General features: G+C 33.3%; 2 protein-coding genes across 2 annotated transcripts; one reads left to right on the plus strand and one right to left on the minus strand.

Annotated features, from left to right (window-relative positions):
- The first annotated feature begins 657 nt into the window (after positions 1-657).
- On the plus strand, positions 658-14217 carry LOC126978504 (putative serine protease K12H4.7). Its single transcript, XM_050827345.1, has 9 exons — positions 658-891; positions 1380-1567; positions 3989-4224; positions 4542-4677; positions 6437-6578; positions 7957-8110; positions 9706-9838; positions 12853-13019; positions 14027-14217. The coding sequence occupies exons 1-9, from the start codon at positions 700-702 to the stop codon at positions 14146-14148; spliced, it is 1470 nt and encodes a 489-aa protein (XP_050683302.1). The 5' UTR covers positions 658-699; the 3' UTR covers positions 14149-14217.
- A 2352-nt stretch (positions 14218-16569) lies between these two features.
- On the minus strand, positions 16570-26656 carry LOC126978980 (nuclear receptor subfamily 2 group E member 1-like). The gene is made up of 7 exons (XM_050828119.1): positions 26541-26656; positions 24007-24122; positions 18982-19377; positions 18671-18796; positions 18047-18424; positions 17292-17438; positions 16570-16808 (listed from the first exon to the last, which is right to left on the minus strand). The coding sequence occupies exons 1-7, from the start codon at positions 26654-26656 to the stop codon at positions 16570-16572; spliced, it is 1518 nt and encodes a 505-aa protein (XP_050684076.1).
- Positions 26657-27333: the final 677 nt, after the last annotated feature.

Consider the following 27333-nt stretch of genomic DNA (forward strand, 5'->3'; position numbering starts at 1 on the left):
ATTCGATTTGAACTAAATAGTAGATTTTTTACCTCTACTCTATTCGTTAGGTGGTTTTCCTAGGCCATTTCCATTCGACATGGGTCTATACCTTCAAAATGGTGCGTACACCTGAACCAAATGGTCGGTAGTGCTCTTGTGATCCCTCTAGTGTTGTAAAAGAGTGTGGGCAGCGGTGACCAGATGAGGACCTCTTCCATCAAACAAAAGGCAACAGCAACGGCAAATTGTAATTACTAGGATTCTGACGTCAGTGTTTTAACATACTTTGTTTCAACAGCTTCAAAATGCGAAGCTAACTAATAAATATAACTCCAATCATTGCTGAAATGTTACTCAAAAACAATCCTATATAAGATTAAATTTGTGTCTCCAACATAATGGAGCTGATTCAGTGCATGTATTTAGTTACGTTACTAATTTACGAATAGTATAAATAAGCTTAGGTTTAAAAGGTTTCCTGCTATTAATTTACTCTTTAGTGGAGAGATTTGATATTTATGACCGTATGGATTCATCGTATAAGAATAGGGAATAGGATATTTTTATTTTAAATTTTCCTTTCTTCTGTATAAGTAGCAGAGTATCTTACCGAGAGGTGAAAAATTTCCACCCTGTATATTTTTCCTGCAACTAATATATATTGAGTACAAGTTGTGTTTTGAGTTTAAGACAGTAAATCGAACTTGTTATAGTAAAATGTATCTTCGTACAATTCTTTGGGTTTTAATATTCTGTCTCATAGGAGTGGGCGCAGTGCATTTTCGTGAAAAGAAAATTCAAGAACACTACAAACTAACCGCTATCACAAATGAAACTAAACCAGAAATCAAGTGGTTTACGCAAATCCTTGACCACAATGATCGTAATAATAAGCAAACGTGGCAACAGGTAAAACTATTCATATTAATTCGATTTTATGATATCAATATTTAAGTATGCCAGAAGATTTTTTATTGCATTTCATGTGAATATATTGCTGCTAACTGAATGTGCGTTCAGCATTGTTCACCCGAGACAGTACCCACTGCCATATAGGTACTGTTATGATCAGGTTTGTAGAGTGTGGATAAAATTTACAATCACTTGACAGATATTCCACTTATGAGTGTCAGGGTGATGGGGGCAGTGCAGTGAGTTTGGGATCATATCTATGCCGCACCTTTTATCATTTTCTCTGTTTTGAATATATTGTAGATATAATATCAGATGGGCCAACTGTTCAATCCATCACTTATCCGCCAAAAATGATTCTAGTGTGCTTTTACACAGCCTCAGTCAGTAATTTATATCCCTTATACGGTTTCTGGAGTCATTTCTCTTTGACCACTCCTATCCTTAATATTATATTATTTATTAACTTTTAAATTTAATTTCAGAGATACTACGCTTATGACAAATTTTACGATCCTGCAGATCCAGGACTCGTGTTTTTGCTTTTAGAAGGAGAGGGAACTCTTAGCGATAACTTTGTGGCCAAATCCTATTGGATAGAATTATCCAAGAAATTTAAAGCATTAGCTTTTTATTTAGAACATCGCTTCTATGGAGAGAGTCACCCAACAAGGTACATAAATATTATATTACAATTTAGTGGAGCGCTTTCCTTTTATATCTTGCCGTAATTTTGTTAGAGATGTTCTTCTCTCTCGCAAGCTTTGTTTGTCTATACCATAGACGTACAATATACTAGCGTATAGATGAACAAAGCGTGCAGAAGAACAGAATATCTCTAATAGAGATATAGAAAGATAGAGAAGGAGAGTGACTGCATAGTTATTGTAACCGCGTTTGATTTACAAGCTTACGGCAGTCAGCAACGCTTGGCATTAGCTCCTTAGTATTACTAAACTACTATATGTTATGTTTTTAAAGTGATAGCCCTCAATATAACCCTAGGATTAATACACAAAATAAAATTTGAAAAAAATTGGCGTTCTTTGCCAGAATGTCACGGCAAAAGGCACGGAACTGGCACTGTCTTTTATTTTGTGTATTAAACCACTAGTCACGTATTACCCGATTGTCAGGTTGTCTATACGCTAGTATATTCCTAGTCTATGGTTTATACTGTGAGCTTGACAAATTTCAAGGTAACCAATAGTCATTCAAATGATGCTGCTCTCTTAGTTCCTGGTGTTCTGACTTTTGAGTTCTGACACGATAAAATCTTAAGGTTCGGAAAATTTATTAATTCACTCATAATTTACTAGTTAATGTCAACGCGTAATACTTTGTTTTGTATCATCGAAAGTCAAAAGTATTTTTAAAGATATTTCAATAAAAATTGTAACTGAATATTATATCGCAAGAGACGAACATCTCTGACGCATATACAGTAAGATATAAAAGGAAAGTGAATCTTTAGCTTTTACTGTAACCGATTTTTGTTTGACAAATCGTAAACACTAGCCCCGTGCTTCCCCAGGGTATAAAAAGATTAGAGGAGTCCATGGCCCAGGAGGATCTTAAGAGGCGACTTGGGGTTTTGCAAAAAGTAAGAGAGTAACGATGCCTTTATATGACTTCAGCACGATGGGCCAGACTCCTCCGGACTAATTACCTGGCCTTTGTGCCGCTTATTTTCACAAAGGTTAGTGTCGGGGGCTGAAGCCTATCGTCGTCGTCGAAGCCGTCGCTCCACCAGAATATGTGAGTGGTCCTTAAAGAGATTTTACCCCAGGAGGAACCGGCTCTGCCAAAGTCAGAAAATCCCTCCCGAAGCATTCTCTACGGGGCATCCATCGTATTCTACAACACCACGACACCCCGCTCCTCGATTATTTAAGTGCCGTCCACCACCAATTTGAAATTTATAAAAAGTTCTCATTAGCAATGTTTCTAACGGGCCAGTTCTAAACATTTTCAGTGTTACCCACGTAAGTAAAAGGCCGGCAATGCTCTTGTGCGTGTGAGGCGGTTCTTCTTATTAAAGCTTAACCTTTCCCGAAGTGCTGGTAATTGTAAAAAGAAAGGCAAATTATGTCATTTGCTTGACCTACATGAAAAAAGTGATTTTGATTTGAATTGTTGAAGATTTCGAGGGGACTGTTGTGGAAAAGCGATGACAATGTTTTAAAATACTTATGAAAACTGGAACAATTTTCTTTTATATCCCATACCGTCTTATGAAAAACATTGAAAGAAGGTACGCTCTTCTTCCGGCACTGGGCGTCCCGAGAGAACTTCATCTCTGGGATGTATGGCATCTGCATTATTGCAATCTCTGAAACTAATAATTGTCTTGTGAATCTGAGTTTTCACTTTTTTTAGGGATTGGATGGAAGGATAATAATAGTGGGTGACAAAGGCGTTCCCCAAAAATTTCCACGACTGCCGGTTCTGCGCTGCGCTCATCATATCTGTTCAATCTTGACCAGATCATCGGTTATTTTTTTAGGGCAATCACACCAACACTGTGTGTTCCGATACGTGGTCGTAATTCGCGGACTTTATTGCCTGAACCGCCATCTGTTCGTCAAGTCATGTGTCATGCCCACTGCCACTTCAGCTTCACAATCATTTCGGCTATATTTGTGACTTTGGTTCTCCTACGGATCTCCTCATTTCTGATTCGATCTCGCAGGGAAATCTATGGGCATAGACTCTCCATTGCCCTCTGAATGACCACGAGCTTTCTCATAAGGCCGACAGTTAGCGACTACGTCTGCGTACCGTAAGTCATCACTGGCAACACACACTGGTTGAAGAACATATTTATATATTTCTTAACATATTTACTTACTAAAAATACATTTAACTTACAAAAGCGGATGAATTTTGTAATTATTTTACGAGAGTTGAGGATGTTTTTTACATTATGGTAATTAATCACACTATAATAAACCACAATAATAAAAGGAGCTTCGCATAACTTTTATTATATTTACTTCTACTCTTACATAAAAAGCATTTTAATTTTGGATAAGATACAATAAGTATTATATATACAAAAATATATCCTATTAATTATAAATAATTGTTTTAGTGATTTTAGTATGAACAATCTAAAATACTTGACGTCACAACAAGTGCTTGCAGATACTGCAAACTTTGTTAAAGGAATAAATAAACAGTACAAACTTAGTGCTCATACAAAGTGGGTAGTGTTTGGCGGATCTTATTCAGGAAACCTAGCAGCTTGGTTCAGACTCAAATTTCCTAAAGTTGTCTATGCAGCGGTTTCATCAAGCGCTCCTCTTAAGGCTAAATACAACTTTGATGGTAAGTAATAAATAATCGTTATAAGCTTCTAACAAGCTAACTTTCTTTTGCCAAAGACTTAGCGATATATTACATGAAACGGAATACGTACCATAAAACAACTAAGTGTTTCGCCTTTTTGGACAAAATGCCTAGAGAGAAGGGGTCCTACTCGCATGAGTGTCCTTGGAACATGTCGAGAGCTGGGGACTTTGTGAGGCAAAATGCCAAGAACTTCCATTGCTTATAATATGTCGCGGACGTACTCGTTACGTTCTTGCATACGATCAGCGTGATACTTTTTACATTTTTTTATTAAAATTATCCTTTTCTTTTAGAATATCTTACAGTGGTTGTGAAATCATTGAGGGCGAAAGCTCCTGGTGTTCAATGTGACCAGAAAGTCCAAGCTGCACATGAAGAACTTGTAAAACGAATGCAGGAGAGCCCAGAAGTTGTTGTAAAAGATTTTAAGTACGTAACTATTTAATTTGTAAGATAATTGTGTGAAAAATAAGAAACAATATCTTAGAACTTTGAGAATAATTTGTATTTGGCGCTTTTCACCTTGGACGTTCATAAATCGAAGGGCCTGATAGTGCTGCGGCCATATGCTCCAGAATTTTCTCTTATTCTCGGGATATCTTTAGATTACAAAGTAGATATGGAGAAAATTCATATCCTATTACTCCAATACCATTATCTATGTGCCATATTGATGGGACAATTTGTATAACCCAGAAATCAACTTTGATGATATCTTTGGAGAAACATTTGGAGCACGATTCACCTGATCAAATAGACTTTGGTTTCTTTTTGCTTGACACCATGAAAAAAATACCAAAAACTTTTGGAGCAATCTCAAAAAAAATGATTCTAATGGTAAGATACGACTTCATTTTTGATCAATATTTCTCTCCTTCGATAAAAGACTATGAAAGAGTTCTTGGCAAAAAGTCTACGCAGCAAAATTTCAAAATATCTGATTTTTTAAAAGAACTTAAAAATATTTATTGTAAACAGGCCCTTGTTTATTTTTTTTTAAATCAGCCATAAAAGTTTAAGTTAGGTAACTCATATTTTTAGTTACATTTCTCACAGGGCAAGCTCCACAAGTAGACAGGTGTTAAAAGTATACTAATGATATGTCGTTGATTATTAGCGCAAAAAGTCACACAAGAAAGTTAAAATACAGTAAATTATCAGTGCATAAAACATAGGTTTACAACATACTTATTGTCAATGTTTGTACACAATATGTTAATTCGTGAAAAAAAGTTTCTCTTGCATCGTGTTTTCTATCTTAATATATATAAATTACGTGTCACGTTGTTTGTCCGCGATGGACTCCTAATCTAATGAACGGATTTTAATGGGAATTACTTTATCGAGTGCAGTTTTGTCCAACTTGAGAGATAGGATAGTTTTTATTTCGATTTGAGACCCATAATTATTTATAATTTCAATAAATGGTTTGTATATACATGTTTTCTATGAGAGAACTTATTGACGCATGGTTTGACAGTTCTGCTGTGAAACAATTAACAACAGGGAGCAATGACGTTCTATACATAATATAAAACGTCATTGACAGGGAGCATATTTTAACAAAATAATTCTTGGTGTTATGAAATATTATTGACAACATAAAAAAAAAACAGTATTTTTTTAATAATACACAGAACAACGTCTGTTGGGTCAACTAGTAACCTATATTTTTATAATTGTACTAGTGGACCGGACAGACATTACGAGTATCCTGTACACACGTCTTACATTTGAACAATCGGTCCAGCAGCTAGGAGGAGTTCACAAACATACACATGAATATAGGCAACATAGACATGGACGGAATTAAGAATCTAAACCAATCTCAAATTCACTGGAACACACAAGAAAATCATCAAAATCGGTCGAGCCGTTTAGGAGGTAGTTCAATTGTGAATCTAAACCATTCTCGAATCCATCTGAAGACACACAGAAAGTTTCATATAAATCGGTCCAGTCGTTTAGGAGGAACTCAGTTACAACAGCTGCACAAAAGAAATATATATATATATATATTAAGATAGGATCTGCACGCCATACTCCGAGTGGACTAAGATGATTTAAAGTATTTTTGATGATATGGTATGAGGGAATGACCATACACAACAATATGTTAATTCGTGAAAAAAAAAATTTTTTCACTTGCATCGTGTTTTCTACAACATATATTTTTCTAATTGTACAGGGTCTGCAAGCCATACTCAGAGTGGAGTAAGGATGATTTAAAGTATTTTTACGCTTCAGTGACTGACGATTTTGCCGGACTTGTACAATATGATGATGTCAGCTCTGTAAGCAGAAAATCTTATAACTACTCTATTAATAAAGTAAGTATCAACTCAGATTTTATACCATAACATTGTCAAGCCCTTTTTTCTAATAAGCCATTTAATTATTATATCCTTTCAATTGGGTCAATTTTGTCAATCTGGGTGCTGAATTAAATGAGATTTAGTAAAAGTTAGGTTATGTTGCGGCTCTAGTCTTTTTTTGTTCCGCTATACTACGGCCCAGCTTTAACTGTTACTCAGAATGTTTCGGGTATATTATTATAATATTCCCAGTTTGGAGACATATTTAAGACTTACTTTTGTGGTGGACGACAATTGCTAAAAGCCTACATTCATCACCGCAGTATTGCAATAACTGCTATATATATATATATATTATAAGCTATTTAATAAAATAAAATATATTTAGTATCTATTATTGGGTATAATAAATTGTCATATGCATTGATAGTATTTTTACTAGCTATAAACCCATTTGTGAGTCAATAATAACTTATTTCTTGGGAAAAAACAAAAACTTTTTAATTGAAGTTTATTTATTTATTCTTGTATATAATCTGAATCTCGGAAACGGCTCCAACAATTTTCATAAAATTTAGTATACCCGGGATTTTGGGGGCGATAAATCGATCTAGGTTTCAATTTGAAAAAATGTAGTGTAAGAACGAATATAAGTAGTGTAAGAATGGAAGAAAGAATATAATCTAATAATGAACAAAAGTCAATAAAAAAAAAAATACATTCTGAGTAGGAAGTAGCTTTTGCTTTTGAGATTTTTTTTCTGACATTCCAGTTTCTATCATAAGCACTCATGTCTCCTCCAAAAGTGTTGCTGAGTCACTTCTTGTGTAAAATGCTAAAAAGTGTAAGCAAAATTTCAAATTCAGTAAAAACTTTCAGATCTCTTGAAATTAAAAATATTGCTGATATTATATGGGACATATCTGTACAAATAATAAGTTCAGAATAGCAATAGTCTCTAATAGTTGTATGTACAGAAACATGTATCCTAGCCTTCTGAAATATTTAATTTTTAGGCTTTAAATGTATTCTTATTTACTTAAAAAGGATTGGTGTCAATATATTGTATGTTTTAGAGCAGATATTAAAAATAAACCCTAAAAATATTTTGCATTACTTCGTTAACTTTTCCTTAATTACCTGCTAATGACTATCGACAAATCCCTTCTTTGTTGCACGAAACACTAGCAGTGCGAGCGAGAGTTCCGATATGCCAAAATGTGTGAGCGAGAGATCTGATAAAAATGATTTATGATTCAGTTCGCACGTTTGTAATGGCCCAACTGTAGCTATCCAACGTGGAAATGCTGCTGATAGTTTTAATTTGATGTAATCATAGTATTGTAAATAGAGTTATAAGATTTGTTTTGCTTAAAAAGTATTTTTTTTTCAGGTATGTAATAATATCTTTAAAGATAACAGCCCATACACTGCGCTCGTCAAATTTCGTGAACTTTCCCGGAATCTGTACAAACAATCGTGTTTCAATATTGATTATAACTACTGGATAGGGAGCTTAAAGAACGAGTCTTTGAGTATTTCTCCAGGCTAGTATGATATAGTTTAATTATGCATTTGAAATGATTTAACGTGCTTTTAACATTTGCCGCTCAAAATTCTTGATAGAGAAGTTATGATCTTCTCAGTTCTGTAAGGCTATTAAATTGAAGTGAACAGAATCATAAAGCTATATATTATGTAATACTAGCTGTACCGGTGACTTCACCAGCGTGAACTTAGAAATAAAATAAACACTAAAGACTCCACAATACGTGCCTGCGTGCGAGAAGCCGCAACCAATGCTAGTAAATCTCTATAATCTCATCTTCAAGAATACCTCGAATTATCTTTGTGCTTTTCTGTCTGAGTTGCGAGACGCGGAACTGTCAAAAATATTGAGGTATCTGAGAGATGGTTGAATGTGATTGGAGCAACTTAAAACTGTATTTTAATAGAAGAAATAAACTTTGTGAATAATTAGGATTTACTATCTGGAGGCACAGTAAGAGGGACGTGTACAAGTATATTGCTATTAATGTTACTAAGTGCAAAGTTCAGCCCTGGTGGACGCCGAGCTAGCCAAACCGACTACCTGTAAAGTAGTTTACACATTGATATTATGAGGCGTTTAGGTGGTAGAACATACCTGTCAAGTAAAATCGAGGCTTTCAATGTTTCAAGCACCAAATGTTTTAGTCTCATCTATTAGAATTATTATTAGAAAGGGGATGTATAATGGAGAGCAACGTCAGGCCGAATCTGTTGGGAGTGAAGGGAAAGAGGTATGGTACCGACAAAACTTAAAAGGGGAAAGATGAATTCTTGGTCGACTTGTAGATGTATAATGGGTCCTAACGACAATCGACTTCAGGACCAAACTGAGAAAAATTTGCATATTGAGCAATTAAGACAGTAATAGGGAACAAATTAACCTTAGTATCTAGAAGTCCTAGTATTACGGAGCGATCACACCCAGATTCTCAGATGATTATTAAGGCTGGAGGAGCGAAGGGGAAGAATAGGTATCGCCGAATGGAGCCGTATCGCCGCACCCAGTGTTGATAGCGGCTCAGCGAGCCTATTAATAATGTGCCTGTAGAGATTCAAGCTTGAGCTGTCAGTCAGCATACCTCAGGTGCCATAGACTCCACAACGTGCGTTTAGAGTTTAAGGTTCGTTATTTTAATCAGTATAGTTACTGTAGTTAAATTTGGTTTTAGGTTGTTTTTTGATAATTGTTGTTGCAAAGATATTGGCATATTTTGGTAGATTCAAGTTGTATAAAAGGCCAGTCGCATTATAGCTACTACTGTAGAATGCTCAACTCTTATTTAATAGCCCTCCAATATTACACTATTTTAATAAGCAGTGAAGTGATATTTAAGAGTATAGAGGTATTAGTTTATGAATTTGTTCACTTGACTTTGCTAGCTTTAGAGAGCTGTTCTTCGCACATATCAAAAATATTGCTTCATCCTACATATACAGTAACTTAGTAATCGACACGTGAGTAGAGTTCAACATCTTTTGATTCCATGTTAATTGATTTCAGTGATTTTGTAATGTGAACACAGTATATTTGTTTCATTTTTGTTTGCGATCTATAGACTTAAGAAGAATTTAAACGAATTTGTTTCTTTAGATCGGCTTTGGTGGTACCAAACGTGCTTAGAGTTTGGTTACTTCCAAACATCGGACAAAGTTGTATCATTTTTCGGCAATTACTTTCCAATTGATTACTTCGAGAAAATTTGCAAATCAGTCTATGGAGAAAGGTGAGTAAAATACTTTTTTACTTGAAGCAATTACTGTTAAATAAACAAGTGAATCATTTATATATCCTATACTTATCGATGACAGTTTTGACAGCTACCTATATTATACATTCTAATGTTCGTAAATTCAGTTATTGAACGCACTTATAGTGTTAAAAAATACCAAAGAGTATGTATTAAATGCGCAATCTGTAAAACTTGAAGACTACTTCGTTTATTGGATTCGTATTAGATGAAAAACTTCAATGGAGCACCCATTCTATTTTTTCACCATTTCATCAGATTGAGGCAATTTCAAATAAACTCACTGTTGCTACTTTTGCTAACAGAAGGATTAAAAATATTAGTGATATTAAAACAGTTATTTGGAATATTTTTTTAATATTTGTCAGCCATCTATATTCTGGATTATATAGAACCCTTTAGAAATCACTTTAACCACATAAGTATTCTTAAAATAGCATGCTAATTCATTTGTAATAATATATGGATGGCTTAAAATAGAAGAAATGAATACATTCAAAATGAAGATATATAATATGCTATCAATACAAGAAATAAAAATTAAAGAAAAATAAAACATATCTAACTCCTGCTAAATAGAAAAAAAAATACTCAATCGCCTAATTGTAAAAGCCGAAATTCGATATGATTAATGAATATATATATATATATTATAAAGGATAATACATCTTGTATGGTAAATAGATGCTCCTGGTCCACCTAATAATAATTTTTGATATTAAGATTGTATAATCTCATGAATATAACATAAAAATAATAATATTAGTAGTTATCATATAGTGTTTGCTACAACACGGTTCGTCATGCTCACTAAAATTGCTAGCAGCAGCGTCGTATGCCGGGTCGTCTCCTTTTCTCCAAATATTTGCGCAGGGAGCGATGGTTGGTTCAGGCGTCAACTCGTGAATGAGTGCTGCTTGTGGTGCCAGGTCGACTCGTTGGATACGATTACTAATAGTGACAGTAATAATGACCATCATGTTTACGAAACATAATTACCTACACAAACAATGAATTCAAGCTCTAAAGTTTGATGCATACAATTTTTTTTATGGAAAAGGTGGACAAACGAGCGTACCTGGTGTTAAGTGTGATCACCGCCGCCCACATTCCCTTGCAACACCAAAGGATATAGAAATATTATAAGATAATTTATATTGAGCAGTTTATTCTTTGTTACTTTTATGAAATATTTGATATAAATTATAAACGTTTTAACTTTTAATACGTGACGATTCAAAAGCGCTTAGCTAGAGCCTAATTAAATAAAGTTTTATTTTTTGGTTATTTAAGGTCGCTTTTTAGCAATAAAATCATTAGCGATCACATTGTTTTACAAATATTTATTTAAATCTAAAAAATTCATAAATTTTAGTGTCCTTATCTTGGTATCTTGATTTAAACATACTTTTATATTATTCGGAAGATTGTAATTATTTTTTACATTAGAATAACAATTACACACAACTAACAGTTGTAGCACAGTCAAGTCTAGTCCACATTTGTTATATTTGTTTCTTTCAGATTTCGTAATTTAATGAAAGTGACTTAAATTTGTATGTCCAATACGGAGTCTAGTAATGGCAACTTGGTCATTTGTACACGAGAAGGAAGTAGGTGGTCTTTCAAAAATAGATTGCTTATCTTTTCTGAGTTTTTCCAACAAATATCCCAAAGTTTCCTAACTTCTAAATTGAAGAAACTTTTAATTTCAGATTGACTTGCTTTAACTGATTGATCAATTTGACTGATTCTTGTTGCGATTTTAGCTTCACTATCTGCCTTCTCATTTCCGATTATCCCTCGGTGGTTAGGAATCCATATCAATTCAACTTGAAAGTTATTTTTAATTTTTGCTAAGCATTTTTTGTTTAACATCTATGATAAGTGATTCTATGTTATTTATATCTTGTAAAGCTGTTAAACATGATTTAGAATCAGTATAAATTACTATTTGATTAAAATTTGGTTCATTTTGGATTAATTCTAAGGATTTGAGTATAGCCTTCACAGCTAAAGTTCGTGTGACAGTCTAAATGTCTGTATCACTGTGTGTGTGACATTCATCTCCAGATACAATGGCACAGCTTGACCTACTATTAACGATTGGGCCATCTGTATAACAAATTTTTCCATGTTTCTATTCATCATTAATTTCGTGAAATAGGTTTCTGTAATAAAAATGCAACTCGCATCCTCTTTGTACAAGGTTTGATCGACCCCTGGCATATTGTCGGAGTTACTGAGTCTCGACCCAATATGCCAGGCATATACATAAAAGGTAAATGTATTGTGGTGTGTCTTCATTGAAGTTTTCTGCTATTTCTAAATTAATCAGGATTTACCAGTAGGAGGCTCCCTTGCACAGGATGCCGGCTAGTTTATGGGTACCACAACGGCGCCTATTTCTACAGTGAAGCAGTAATGTGTAAACAATTCTGTATTTCGGTCTGAAGGGCTAGTTAAAATAAATAGCTAGTTAAATTACTGGGCTAATGAGACTTAACATCTTATGTCTCAAGGCGACGAGCGCAATTTTAGTGCTGCTCAGAATTTTTGGGTTTTTAAAAATCTTGAGCGCTGCATTGTAATGAACAAGGCGTATCAAATTCCATCAGCTGGACGTCCTGCTCGTTTCATCCCTTACATTCATAAAAAAAATATCTATATTTTCCCATGGTGGTATGTCAGATATTTTTTTATTGTTTTATTATTACGTTGTTACTCTAACTCTTAAAGGTTGTGGCAGACTGGCATTTGAACTAGTCTAAGTAAAACTGAGATTTATTAAACTTAGTTTGAAGTATTATTGAGTAATCGGGGCTAAGCCCCTTTTCCGATTGAACTTGTTTTACGTCATCTATCTTAATCACAAATTATATATTTTTAAGTTCTTAAAAGCGAATATAGAACAGAAAAAAAACCCATAACCACTTTATATATATACTAAACCATGCTTCAAAACACTGAATATTAATTAATTGTTATAGATTTACCAAAAAGTTTTCCGAATCAGGAATCGCCAAAACTAATCATTATTACGGTGGTGCTGATATAAATGGTAGTCGCATCCTCTTTGTACATGGTTCGATCGACCCATGGCATGTTCTAGGAGTTACTGAGTCTCGACCCAATATGCCCCGCATATACATAAAAGGTAAAATTAAGCAATTTGTTTGTTTTATTTATATTAACTTTGTTTGTTTTACTTATATTTTCTATTAGGGTGCACTTATTTTGAAGAGATATGTACATTTGAGCCTAAGAATGCAAGCAATATATGCTTTTGAACTATGAAGCTAGAAGAGAATTGTCCGTGTTCCATGGATACCAAAAACAAAACCCGAAATCAAAGGATTAAAACGCGTGTAATTGAAACTATAGTTTTATATTAGGTAAAAGTTACATTTTTATTATTATTTTACTCAACCCGACATTTCGTGAGCCTGCTTTGTTGCCTCGCACTTGGTATTTGCTGTAGCCGTTACTGTTGATGGTTTTTGGCAAAATGTACTCACAGTGTTCTCTTTTGTTTTGGTATGTGTAATTTTAAGCTTTAAATTAAAATTGTGTTAATAACCGGGGTTAGATAAAATCTCCAAATTAAACCCAAAATTACAGATATAAAAAAGAAGAGGACACTGTCAGTTAATTAATACCACTTTCGAGGCAACAAATGACGCTAAACTTCACAATATGACAACTATGACAAATACCACCTCGACTACTGTCAACCACAATCTCCGGATAAAGTGCTCTGAAATAGTCACGAAACGTCGGGTTAAATAAAATAATAAAAAAATGTAACTTTTACCCAAAAAACTAATGTAAAAATATAGTTTCAATTACTCTCGATTTAATCCTTTGAAAACTATTCTATTTAAATGTTGAACACTCGCGTTAATCAAAGAAAATACTCCGAATTTTTTTTTTCTATATTATATGAGACATGAGATACGGAGCATTTTATACCAAAGTAGACAACTGAGTTCCAGCGTTGATGAGTCATATTTTGGTGGAAAGTTTCAAACAAATCATGAATTTGGTTTATTTAAAATATTATTTTGCACTCGATCTTTTATTTATTACAATTACATATTTTTTACATCAAGGATGCATTATTCTTATGTAGTGCTTTATTACATTCATTCGTATTTATTTTAGGAAGTGCCCATTGCGCTGATATGTACCAACAAGAGGACGGTGATTCCAAGGAGATAAATAACGCTCGAAAAAAAATTAAATGCTACTTGGAAAAATGGTTACATAGGAAAACGGTACAGTAACCCATAGTTATAAACGAAGTCTATCAGAAAGTCAATATTGTTTTGCACCAATAAAATTTCATAACTGCATATGAGTTTGTTTTGTATAATCGAACCCAAACTATTAATTATATACAGTTTAAACGATATTCTAACATAATATTTCATTCACCAAGATCGGGCAAATCGCAACCACATTAAATAAATAAATAAATTTCGTTTATTTCAAAGATTACATATACATTTTTAGTGGTTGAGACTTCCCAGTAAATTATATAGAAATAAACAGAAATTATTGAAAACCAAATTTCACAATGAAAACTGTGTGTGTGTGTGTGTGCATACGTAAGTTTAGAATTTTGTTTTGACATTAGAACACAACCACTATATTATAATACTAGCTGACCGGGCAAACGTTGTTTTGCCATATAAAGTATAATTCACACGATAGTTTTATAAGTAATAAAATATTGCCTATATTATAACCTGTACATCATTTTGTTCTATTGTCAATAGTTTTTGCAGCGCACGCAAAAATAGGTTTTCGATTTTACACCTTGTGTTACAAAATAGCAATTTTATTACGGATCCCTAATTTTGAAAAAAAAAAACATAGCCTATAACCTTCCTCGATAAATGGACTACCCAATACTGAAATAATCATTCAAATCGGACCAGTAGTACCAGAGATTAGCGCGTTCAAACAAACAAACAAACACTGCAGCTTTATAATATTATTATATAATTATATATTATATAGTATAGATATACATACATGCAACACTTGGAATAAGAAAAATCTGGAAATGCTACGATAATAACGTGGACCTCGTGATGTTAGTATAAGATAAAACAGAACATGTCCGTTTGTCCCATATGATATGAAAATGTCTCGACTACTAGGTACTGTGTGTAGAGCTCTGATTTTTTACAGGCTCATTAAAATAGGACCTTTCCCCTAATGCCAGGTTATCGTTACTTTGCGGGACGTCCTATTTATATGAAAGCATCGTGTCAAATTGTTTGTTGCGATTAACTCCTATGCTTCAGAACCATTTTTTATCAAATTTATTAACAGTATTTCTGTTTTATCCAACTAAAGAGATAGGATAGTTTTTATTTTGATCCGTGGCCATTCATATTTTTTTAATGAAAGAAATGGAAAAGAATAAAAACTACGGAATTGGCTTAAATATATATATATTAAGTTAAATTATATTCACATTTATTATCATACTAGCCGTCCCCGCACAATTCGCTGGGCGAATACTTGTACGTCTATCTGTCTGTTTTTGTATGCGCTTATCTCTGGAACTACTGAACAGACATTGATGAAACTTTCACCAAAGTTTTAAGCATAGCCTAGAGCATCTTTTAGACTTGTATTTAATAAAAATTGGTGCAAGGAAAAAAAGTTATGTTGATCCAAAGTTTACAAACTAGAGTTAGTAAGTATATAGAATATTTTTTTCTGCTCATAGCGTCGACGCGGATGACATTGCAGGCAGCAGCTAGTGTTACATAAATTTAAAAATAAATTTTCTTATTTACATGGGCATGGTGTAAATGGTATGGTCTCCTAGCATAAAAACATTAATTTTTTTTTATTTTTTAATTATAGATAACAGTGCGAATCATGATAAAATGTCATGCTCAAAGGTAATAAGATCTTATTGGCGGAGGATGCGGGGCGATTATATGTGCATCTCCCATCCGCGATTAGCGAATACCTGTAACTAGTTCGTTGTGGATTTTTAATTTGTTCGTACTATGTCACTGCCACGGGAGTTCTTCCCGATCTCAAATGTGCTCAAAGTGCCATTAGTATATTACATACCTAGAGGCAAGTAGGTCATTTCAAAATGCCAACGAAACATAACGTCTAGGTTGCCATTTAGAATTTTTTTTAAATCACCTGTACAAAAGTTTAGAAAACTTTGTGATACAGAAATTTGCATCGCTGGAATTCAACGAAACAAACCTATGGCAGTAAAGTAAGAAATGTCTGAGATAACATATTGTAATTCAGTGTGTAAAAGTGCCCTTTCCTCCCGGCAAACAACGAAAGAAAGAGAAATTTTCGTGATATGTGTTAATAATATTTTCATTTTTAAATTAAATAATTATTTATTATTAACATTGCTAGATATTTCTAAGGGTTTTTCAGCTAACGTATAAAATCGAATTGAAAACTTATTAGGCTTTTAAATGTTTTCGTAACCTCCAACTTAAACCTTATATCTGTATGTCTTAACTTCCATTAATCAATAGTATTCCTGGATGAAAACTAATCTAAAAATTCTATTTATCTTTAAAATAAAAAAATCTATTTTTTTCTGGAAGATTGCTATTATATATTTCAGGAATCGACACCAAAAGTTCATCAATAAATTTTTCAAGACTAGCCATGGTTCGTTACACCACTGGTACATTTTACTATTATTATTCTGTATACATTAAAATACGTGCTAGGGTAGCATTAATATCATCGACAGAGGTAGAAGAGAACAATAAATCCTCTAACACGCCGTGGTTAACTAACCGACACACGCTTGGCAATAGTAACATTATCTTGCCGAGTCTAAAACTATCCTTAGTTGAGCAGTGCCGCTGCAGATGAAGCAACACTTCCTCTTGCAGCATTTCGATGTCACGTGACGTTGACGGGCAATCTAGAGAATCTGTTGAAGCAAATACAATTTTTTTACTTTTTCTTTATATAACATAATTCGAAATAGTTTTCAGGATAGGAGACTGAGCACCTTTAATCCTTCGCTGACGTATCCAGGTCGAAACTCATAATATTAATCTCTCCACTGTGTGAATCGCTCTTTTCATTTCTACTGCGCAAATGTTATCCCATTGAAAAAAGTTATGAGAAAACGTTCGGAAAAGATCATCCACAAAGTAATCAATTAATAAACTACAAAACTGTAAATCGTTATAAATAGATGTAAAAGGGATGGCGTGATGAAGGGAATTATAAAATAAGACAGATTCGTAAACAAACATCATCAAACAATATTGTCGAAATATGTCATAATACGCTTCCACGCCACGTGACAGACGCACACATTATACACATAAATATGTATATTGTCTAATTTCCAAAATTGAAGGTACTTATGAGCTTTATATACAGCTTAATACAAAATAATTGGTACCTGTTCGAAATAGTATAGCTGATTTTAAGCATTCGTACTCCAACTTATCCAGCCCATGAAGAGTTATTTTTTTAATCAATGAAGTAAGCTTCTTCATTTCTTTCACAATACTTGGTCGTCTTGAACTCATTAGTGCTGTTATTTGTTCTGTTTGACAAAATATAACTTATTAATCAAATTATTGATGTTTAATAATTTCGTAAATTATATTGTTATTGTTAGGCTTAAGTGGAACCCCACAGATTAGCCATTAGACAAATCTATGATGTGTATCTAACAAAGACTGTGTACAATTTGACTTTCTCTTATATTCAAACATAAAAATATTTTTGGTATCTTCAAATTTATAATTTCTCTCAGACGATTTGAGATAACTCAATCAAATATTGTAAGCTCTACAGACAGGCAAGTATCTGTACGGTATAGGTTATATTTGAGCAGTGAATTGCATTTTATAAGATTTTTTGCGATATAATAAAAGACTTAAAAATTTAAACTAGCAAGGCATACACGTGATGAACTCAAAAACTTAAAAATCTTCTAGATTTGACAAACTCTCCATGATTTATTTAATTCGACGTGACTGAACATTATTAAGCTGGGTTAAACATGTAAAAATAAATAAGCGATATTATTTATATTATTGAGTTCAATGGCTTATCTAAAAAACCTACCAATAGAGTAGGTAAACTCTATAATAACAACCAAAAAATGCTTAATATCCCTTTGATTTAATGCAGATATTGCTTACTTACCTTCTTCAAATGAAAAAGAATGTTGAGCGGCATTTAATACAAACAATTCTTTCCAGTTATTTATGACAAGATCATTCCGTTCACTCTGTGTCATTTGTCTAAATGGAGCAAGCGTGTGTAACCACTTTATTGTAACTACGAGCAATTTTGCTGCTGGAGCATACAGGTTTTCCGTATTGCAATGCATAAAGTCTAACTTTTTGCCCTCATAGTTAGCTCTATCGTCTTCGATAGTACTCTCTGGTAGGCTTTTTTGTTTATTTGAATGATTGTCTCTGTCTTTCTTTTCATGATCTGAATTACTTTCCGGATCATATGTAGTTGCATATTTAGATTTTTTTTCAAATGTCGGACTGCAGACACGTACATCTTTGCGTTCTGTAATTAAAGTCGTTAATACATCAGTTGAAGTCATTATATTTGATAAAATCAAAATTGCATAGCTAAATATAAGCAATAGCATTGGCACTATGTGCAAAATAAATGAAAAATGTTAAAAGGAAACTCTGCGTCAAAATTAGTTTTTTTGTGAAATCGCGTGGCAATGAGAAAATGATAATATCGATGGAGTGGTTGAAGCGAAACAAACATTCGAATCTACATATAATATACATATAATGTTACCTCTGCAAGCTTCTTCAGAACTTGTTACTTCGTCTTCCTTCATTTTATCAACTTGCGGGGAGTTGGACCTCTCAGCTGTCTTCGTTTTATTATAAAATAATATATTGTTTTGAGAAGTAATTGTTTCTGTTGAAAAAAGAATATTTACTTTTATTAACTTGACCCATATATTTCGTATTTGAGATTTGTAATGAAATTTTTAGTCATTATGTAGCATTAGCTATTAAGAACAAATACTTCACCAGTATGAAATTTGTCTTTTATTAAATACAACCTCGTCATTTGCAATAATAAGAAAAAAATATACTTACTATCGCTAACAGATTCCACTTTTCTTAGACTCTCCATAGATATTATTGGAGGATATAAAATATTAGTAGATAAATATCCTGGATGTGGCACAGGGTAGTGTAAGTGTGACGGGAATAAAGGAACTTTAAAAGGATTTGCGGAACTGAGTGCTGCTTGAGCACTCAATAGTGGACTTAGGTGTTGCATGTCTGCGAGAGACGTATCAGGGAGTCGGAACTCTTGGAATGAACTTTCTAGAATTGGTGCATTGATGTGTCGGTCAGAAAGGTTGTATGTAAAAGGGGAAAACGGAAGTGAGTTTGGATATGGTTGTCGCGAGAAATTGTATCCGAGTTTGTGAAGTGAGACCTGTTGTTGAGTGTTGATCGGTCTAGGCGCGCGTTCATGTTGAACAGCTGCAAAATAGATTTGTATTAAGTTATATCCGGTAATTGTGCGGATGATGAATGGATCTATATATCAAGCAATTAGTATAAGGTTCGATTCCCGCGGGCATCAGTGCATATATTTCTAGTTTTCAGTTTATGTCTAATGTGTATGTAAAAATGTGTATATTTTACATTATTTCAAAGAGGTACCAAAGTATCGGTTACTACGAATTCCTCATTTTGACCTTGATTTGTGATACCCATTACAAGAAGCTAAATACAATTCAAGTTTAAACATCACTTTAATTCGTAAATTTTTTGAATACATCAATAGAGACCATATTTAACTACCAGTTCTAAAAATATATTTCACATGTTGATACAATGATTGCATAATACTTTTATTCAAGTTTTTATGACGACGATAATTTCTAGTGTAATGATATTTTACTTTTATTAGCTAACTCAACTAATACGAAACGTTCGAGTATTTTGTTTCAGTAGTTTGAATAAGCCATAATAATATAAGCATAACAAAATAATAAAGAATAATAAAAATTTTAATATTCATGATTTTTGCAAAAGCCCTACTTTTACAATATTTAATTTATAACTTATAGCTTTAACTTTTTTAATGAAAAATTCAATCATTTTTTTTGTAAGGTAAAATCTTACATCATTTATGTCTAGATAGACTGTGACAGTAGTGAACTGGTCGAAAAAAAAATTGCTCTTTTTAATAATATACGAATAAAATAACTTGTTGCTGTTGCATTGGTGTTGTGAAAAAACGGATAGAATTTTCGCTTTCTAGAAGGAAAAAATTGTAGAACTGGCAATTTTGTCAAGAACTACTTTAATAGTTCGTGACTGAGGATTTCTGAATTGTGTTTTTCTTTTATGAAAATAAGCGACAAGACGAGCACGACGTTCAGCTGATGGTAATTGATAGGTACTGCCCATTACAATGCATTGCCGCTCAGGATTCTTGAAAATCCCCAAAAATTCTGAATGGCACTACAACTGCGCTCGTCACCTTGAGACATAAGATGTAAAGTCTCATTTTGCCCAGTAATTTTACTAGCTACAGCGCCCTTCAGACAGACAGACACAGTGATGCTAACACATTATTGCTTCACAGCAGAAATAGGCGCCGCTGTGGTAGTTACCCATAATCTAGCCGGCATCCTGTGCAAAGGAGCCTCCCACTGGTCAAGGTGTGATGGATAAGAAACAATTTTCTAATATTTCTGCCTTTTCTTAAACCTGGTCTTCTTTGTTTATTATTGCACTTGTTGTTTCAATGGACGCAAGCCATTAATTTTACTCCATACTCCTTTACTAAATTATCATCCAGCATTATAGAACTTACTAGCCTATGAATTTATTTTCAATTAAATGTTAATCTAAAAACAATGAGTCCATTACCCAAATGTTATTGAATCTGGCGGTTTTGATAACAAGAGGTTAGCAAACACAAGCACTCTAAGGGGGAAGTGATGGGTAACTTTACATTGCGTGTTTTATTGACAACGCAAACAAGGTAAGACGGGTGCGAATGACGTGAAGCATTTCGGGTTCGTAAGTAATAGTAGTTCGTAGTAGTTATATAGATGGCATGCAACCACCGAAATTATATTATCTCTTATTCATCTTTCATAACGTTTGTATGTACTTGTAATTGAGGTCTTTTTAGACCATTTTTTGTGAGAAAATAAAAATTTCAACTAAGTTGGAAAAAAGTGGTGCCTTAACTTTAACTTAGCTTTTTTGTTAATATGAGACTGACCTTCACAGAGCATCAAATTCTTAGTTTATTGGAGTTTATTGGAATTTACTCCTTAAGAATCGATTTTCATATAAGGCGCTCGGTATGAGAAAAATATGGACAGTAAAATCTGCTCATCAAAATATCATTGTAAAGTTTTTGGTGCGCATCATTTCTTGCGCACCTTTCACTTTCTTGTATTTTGAAGCTTTTTTATATTATTGAAATTGATTTATCATTATACTTTCATACAGTTGAGTGAAAATTCTATAAATTATGGAAGAAAGTGGTGTAAATAATATTGCCGGAAAATTTGATAAGCACGTGGGTACTCAAGTTACAATTCATACATTAATATGACATGTATTGTATATATAAACATGTGTGCTTTGTATTTATTTAATATTGAATTATCAATATAGTTGATACAAATATATATGAGCTATGCACATAATTAAATGTTTAATTTAATATGGAGAGTATATATTTCACCCCTAACAGACAATTTTTAACCTAACCTATCAATTTTTTTTTAATATCTATAATTTTTCTTAATTAATACGCTTCTATTATCTTCTGCTGTATGTCTATTTGTAACCGACTCCATGGGACTTGATTTTGCTTAGTACCTGTTCAAAGACAATCGTTCTTGAGGAGTAAACTCCAGTCGTCGACAGTCGAGCTGACACACTCACTTTTTTTTTATTTTAGCTTATTAGACCACTGTAGGTTAAATATTCAATATATAGTCACTTATATTAAACTGCAAAGCTTTCTGTACTTAGTGAGTAAGTGCCTATACAAATTAAGAGCTAAAATATTTTCATGCAAATTACGGTATTCATTTTATATAATTTTAATAACAGTATAAAATGTGGCCTACCTGTTGTACCATTATTAAAAAAAAAGTGAAACGAATGAGTCATAAATTTGATTTTATATAACACCGTGCGAACCGCAAGGTGTCGGTCGTGGGGATGAAACACCCCGCATTTTTCCCGCCTCTCAAGTCTAACACTTGCCAGTAGCAAATACTCGATAATGTCTCCTAATGGAAAAGACATGCTGCTATAAGGAAGCCTGAATAAATACTTGATTGAGACAAGTATGTGCTCATGTCATAAAGCGACACTCAATTTGTCGGTTAAGGATTTAATATAATTTACCAAGTATGGCTAGAAGTATATGTTCTATATTTTTAAAGTTATACGTTAGGGAAAATTATCAGAATGACACATTCGACACTCTGATGATAGCTGGTCAACTCGACCATTTGTATCATACCTCAGCTAGAATAAGCTTCTTCTAAGCCTTAAATCTACTAAACCTACTACATACCTAAACTAAACGAATGGACGAGAAGTAAATAAATTAAAAAATGTATAAAGTTAAATTAATAACATATTTTTAAATTATTGTAGTCTTAGTATTTTATAAGTTGTAGAGTAAATAAATATATCATTTCTTAATTATATAAAAATAATGGTGTACCTAGGAATTGGGGGTAATCTATGAAAGTTATAAGCAATCTTAACTTAAACCGTTTTATTCTTTCGAATAAGATATTTAACATAAAATAACTCATAAATTCGTAATAAAATTAAAATTATATCTATATTATATTTTTTCTAATGAGACAAAGCTTTTATTTTTTATTAGAAATATTGCATTACGTGAATATGAAATAATTTAAAAAAATATGGTCCTGGCCAAACTACAACATATAAATGTAAGGTACATTCCACTGACCAAAGTACAATTGATTGACAATGACCGAGGTACAACACTACTCCAACTTCAACAAAACGGTGGATTTCAAATAATTTGGGGTTACTTATCTCGTAACTTTATAATTGTTTTAATACTTGTTAAAAAAAGAACCAATGTCATATAAAAGTTCAGTGACTAATATAAAACGTTTAAAACTATCAGACTTCAAATTATATTATATTATTATAAAAACTTGCTTTTTTCGTCATAAATCTTTTTAACGTTATTAACACCAAACGCCGGCTTAATGGCGGTAAGTGACTTCTTTCAAATTGAATAGTCAGTAGTGACGTACAGAATACACTAGTGACTAGATAATAGAATTTTACATAGCGGGAAATTTTTGAAACCAGCTTCATGGCCTGGTACACATAGCGCAAAGGTACAATAGGTAAAATAAAATTAAAAAAAAAATAGAATAAAAAATAATAATTAATAATAATAATTCCCCTACATAAAATTTATTTAACTAAATTATGCTTTTTAATATTTTTTTATTGGTTGCATTCCACTTTCTAAAAACAAATAAATATTTGTTGTGTTACACTTTAGAATATTTTTGTTATTGTTATATTATTTAAAACTATTCAATACTTTCAAACATAAAAACTATTCATTTCATAAAATATAATATTTTATATCACTTATGTGTATAAATGCTATAAATGTTATTAAATTTTTTAATGTTTATTAGGTATGTGTATATTATTCTGATAAGCATTTACGAGTATCTAATTTTTTTAAAATTTCTGGGATGTTATCAATCGTATTTGTCTCTATATAATACTAATATATCCTTTAAGGAAGGTGTACTTACGCCTTTTTTTGAAAATACCCATGTCGTATCGTCCCGGAAACACCGCACAAGGAAGCTCATTTCATAGCTTTGTAGTACGTGGAAGAAAGTTCCTTGAAAAACGCACTATGGATTTATAGATTGTGTTACTAACAAAGTTTTTGTTTAAATTAAGATATTGCATCTTTTTTATGGTTTGAATGAGATTTGTTCATGAAAACCTTATTATCATTGGTTTGGCATGATCTGGACTGAACGCATAGATAAAACCGGACCTACCCGTGACAGACTAGTATATTATCACACAATAGTCTTAACATACCATCTTTCTTCATATTAACTCTCAGACATTTGGAGAAGCGGCAAGCTTGGCACTGATTTCTTCTGCTAACGTCAACAATGCATCGTCCTTTGTCCTTGCATACATAGTCCAAGTTACTGTAAGAAATCAAATTACTAAAGACTATTTTATCTCTCTCCTCTTTTATTCTATTTTCAAAATTTAATAAAGAATGTATAGAGAAAACAAAATGTGACAGCAAAATTCTTAGGAATTGATTACGAGTTGGAAAATTAAAATTGTTTCCTGTAATTTTTATTAATCTACTGGTCGTGTGAGTTTTTTTTATATCACGCCGCAATTTGAGTCAAGAGTCTAAAATTGTAGACACAGTTGACATTTTAGAAAATCGATGTCAAGTCGTACATGGAGCACACTAAAAGTTTTGCACTTCTAGCTAATCGGAACTATTTGAATTTCGAATGTTATATTTTCTGAGACGTTGCAACCTTTTTAGTAATAAAAAATAAACAATTGGCGAGTAACTATTTGTCAATTGTTTTTTATCACACATCAAAGTTATTAAAACGAAACGAAAATGGAATTAAGTCGAAAAGATTTTAGACCGATGATTTTTTATGATTTTAAAAGTTCTCTCTCTCCGCCGACGACTCTCTCTCCGAAGACTGCCACTTGCCTACAAATTACTTTTTGTGAGAGAAGCACCTGAGAGGCGATGGTTTGCTGAATTTGAGAGAGGTCGGGTATCTTTACATGACGAATTTCGTGAAGGGCGGCCTTCAACTGCCGTCAATGAAAATAACGTGGCTACTGTTAAGCGGCTAATTGAATAAAATCCGCGGATTACCTATGAGACTATTCGAGGACTATTGGGGATTGGTATAAGCCAAATTCAGAAAATATTACACGAAGAATTGAAAGTTCGGAAACTTTGTTGTCGTTGGATCCCTCATGAACTGACAGCGGGCTCCCGTGGAATGGTGCTCACGAGATGCTGTTTATGATATAGTCACAGGAGACAAAACGTAAATTTATTGTTTTGAACCCGAAAAAAACAGCAATCTTGTGAATGGGTGTTTGAAAATGAGAACAGGTCAACAAAAGTGAGGCAGGCGAGAAACGTTGGTAAAAAAATGATCGCATTTTTTTCTCAGCTACGGGTCCCATCTGCACAATTCCACCTGAAGATCAAAAGAGTGTTAATGCCGAGCGGTATATGATGTATGCCATTTGTTTACCCAGGGTTATAAAAAAAGTCATGACAACGCTTCCTCACAAACAACAAAACTAAGTCGTTTTTAGCTTTCGAAAGAGTATAACACGTCACCCATCTTCCAAATAGCCCCGACCTAGCACCCTGAAATTTCTGTATTTTCCCCAAAATCAAAGATTTGATGAGAGGTTTCACTTTTACCCATTCCGAAGTGACAGTGATAGCGTTCAATCAGCACGTAGAAAACATGCCTTCAGATCTGTGGTTCTCATGTTTTAAAAAAGGGTTCAATCGCGTGTAAAAATGTTTAAAATGTAAAGGAGAGTATTCTGAAAAGCAATAAACCCGTAGTCCATACAAATAATAGTATTATATTAATATGAAAGGTATTAGATGTGCATAAGAGGTGCATTAAATCAAATTTTTAATAAGGTTATGTTATTCTTTTCAGTTTTTGAAGTCAGTTTTTTTAAACGTAGTTTTTTTTTACTTTTTTGTGTCAGGTAAACTATAACATTTCGTTGCTTTTTAGTGTCATATAATAGTATTTTGTTAAAGATCTTAAGGTAGGCCTACGAAAGGTTCCGCGTGCCTTGAACAATATACATACCCTGTTTCACGTTCTTGTGAGACACTGAAATATCGAGAAGAACGTTTGTCAGCTGTAGCTTAAGACCCACTTATCGGCAAACGGGTAAATAATATACAATCAAACTAAATGAAAACTTCTAAAAAAGCAGGACACAAACTATTACAACATCATCCACGTAAACAAAAATATTCATAAAAAATGTTCTTAAAATGAAAACTACTGAGCCAAACTATGTCAAATGAAAAATATTCCGCATCAAACTAAAGAAGAATCACGAAAATCGGATCATAAATCAAACGTAATTGGTGTACACAAAAAAAAATACCAATCGAATTGAGAAATTCCTTCTTTTCGAAGTCGGTTAATAACAAATGACAATTTATTTTCAAAAGTAACATTCCATATTTAAAGTACCTCATACACCCAGTTATGTCGCATCTAAGAAAGGAGTCTGCATTACAATCACGTGCAAGCCGCAATCGTAAATAACGCCAATGATTATTATTTATTACTAACATATTTTAACACATGGATCTTTGAGCAAAAGTGCTTTAACTTGACCCATTGAATTTATAAGTCCAGATTTCATGCTTTTCCCCTTTTGCATTTGTTTGACCAAGTTTGTTTGAGAGATTTAATCATTATAATTGATTCTAACGATCGACCCAATAAAAGTACAAGGTGTAATTGCTATCAGGTGGCATATATGTGTGTTTGCGTGCGTTATAAAATCGATAGTCAATACAATACCGTCGAATACTTCGTTTGAAGAATCCTCTGCAGCCATCACACGAAGGAACTCCATAATGCTTGCCCGAGGCTTTGTCTCCGCACACCCGGCAGAGAGTTTCAGGTTTCGAATCCATGAAGCCTGCGGATCACAATAAGTGCTTGTTCACGATGAGTCACGGGCGCGGTGGCGGCGCTATCATGAAATATCAAACACACAGTATATGATGCAAGTGTTCACAAACAAAACGCAGGTGCGGTGAAAGTAGCGGACAAGCTGACGCGGGCGGCGCGCTCGCGATTATAACAAACATTTGATGTTGCGTGTGTTCACATCGAACTAGCGGTGGAGCGCGCGATTCACTCGCGACGTCAGGTAAGCTCAACCAGTTTGTACTTGTTGCTAGAAACGATAACACGTTTTCATATATAATCTTTATATTTTTTTCATCACGTCGTTCAATACAGAAAAGCTGATCAGTGCTGCTCAAGCTACAACTCAATTTGGCGAAGTAAACACATTCATAATATGAACAGAAATGTTCTTAATAAGCAATAGAAAGAAATTGCTGTCTTATTTTGAAATATCAACTCACAAACCGTTCTATTTTTTTATGAATTTCTTGCACACCAATTAAAAATATGAGTTTTCGATTAAAAATAAAATATTCTCGTCATCCAGCGTTTTAAACCTCTGACAACACGTCACGTGGCGGCCAATGTGAACACGAGCTCTCTAGTCGCTACTCGCTATGTCCACCGCACCTGCACCCGCCACCGTGTCCGCGCCTTATCTTGAACAAGCATTAAGGCT

This window comes from Leptidea sinapis, chromosome Z (genome assembly GCF_905404315.1).
Source record: "Leptidea sinapis chromosome Z, ilLepSina1.1, whole genome shotgun sequence".
Lineage (NCBI taxonomy): Eukaryota > Metazoa > Arthropoda > Insecta > Lepidoptera > Pieridae > Leptidea > Leptidea sinapis.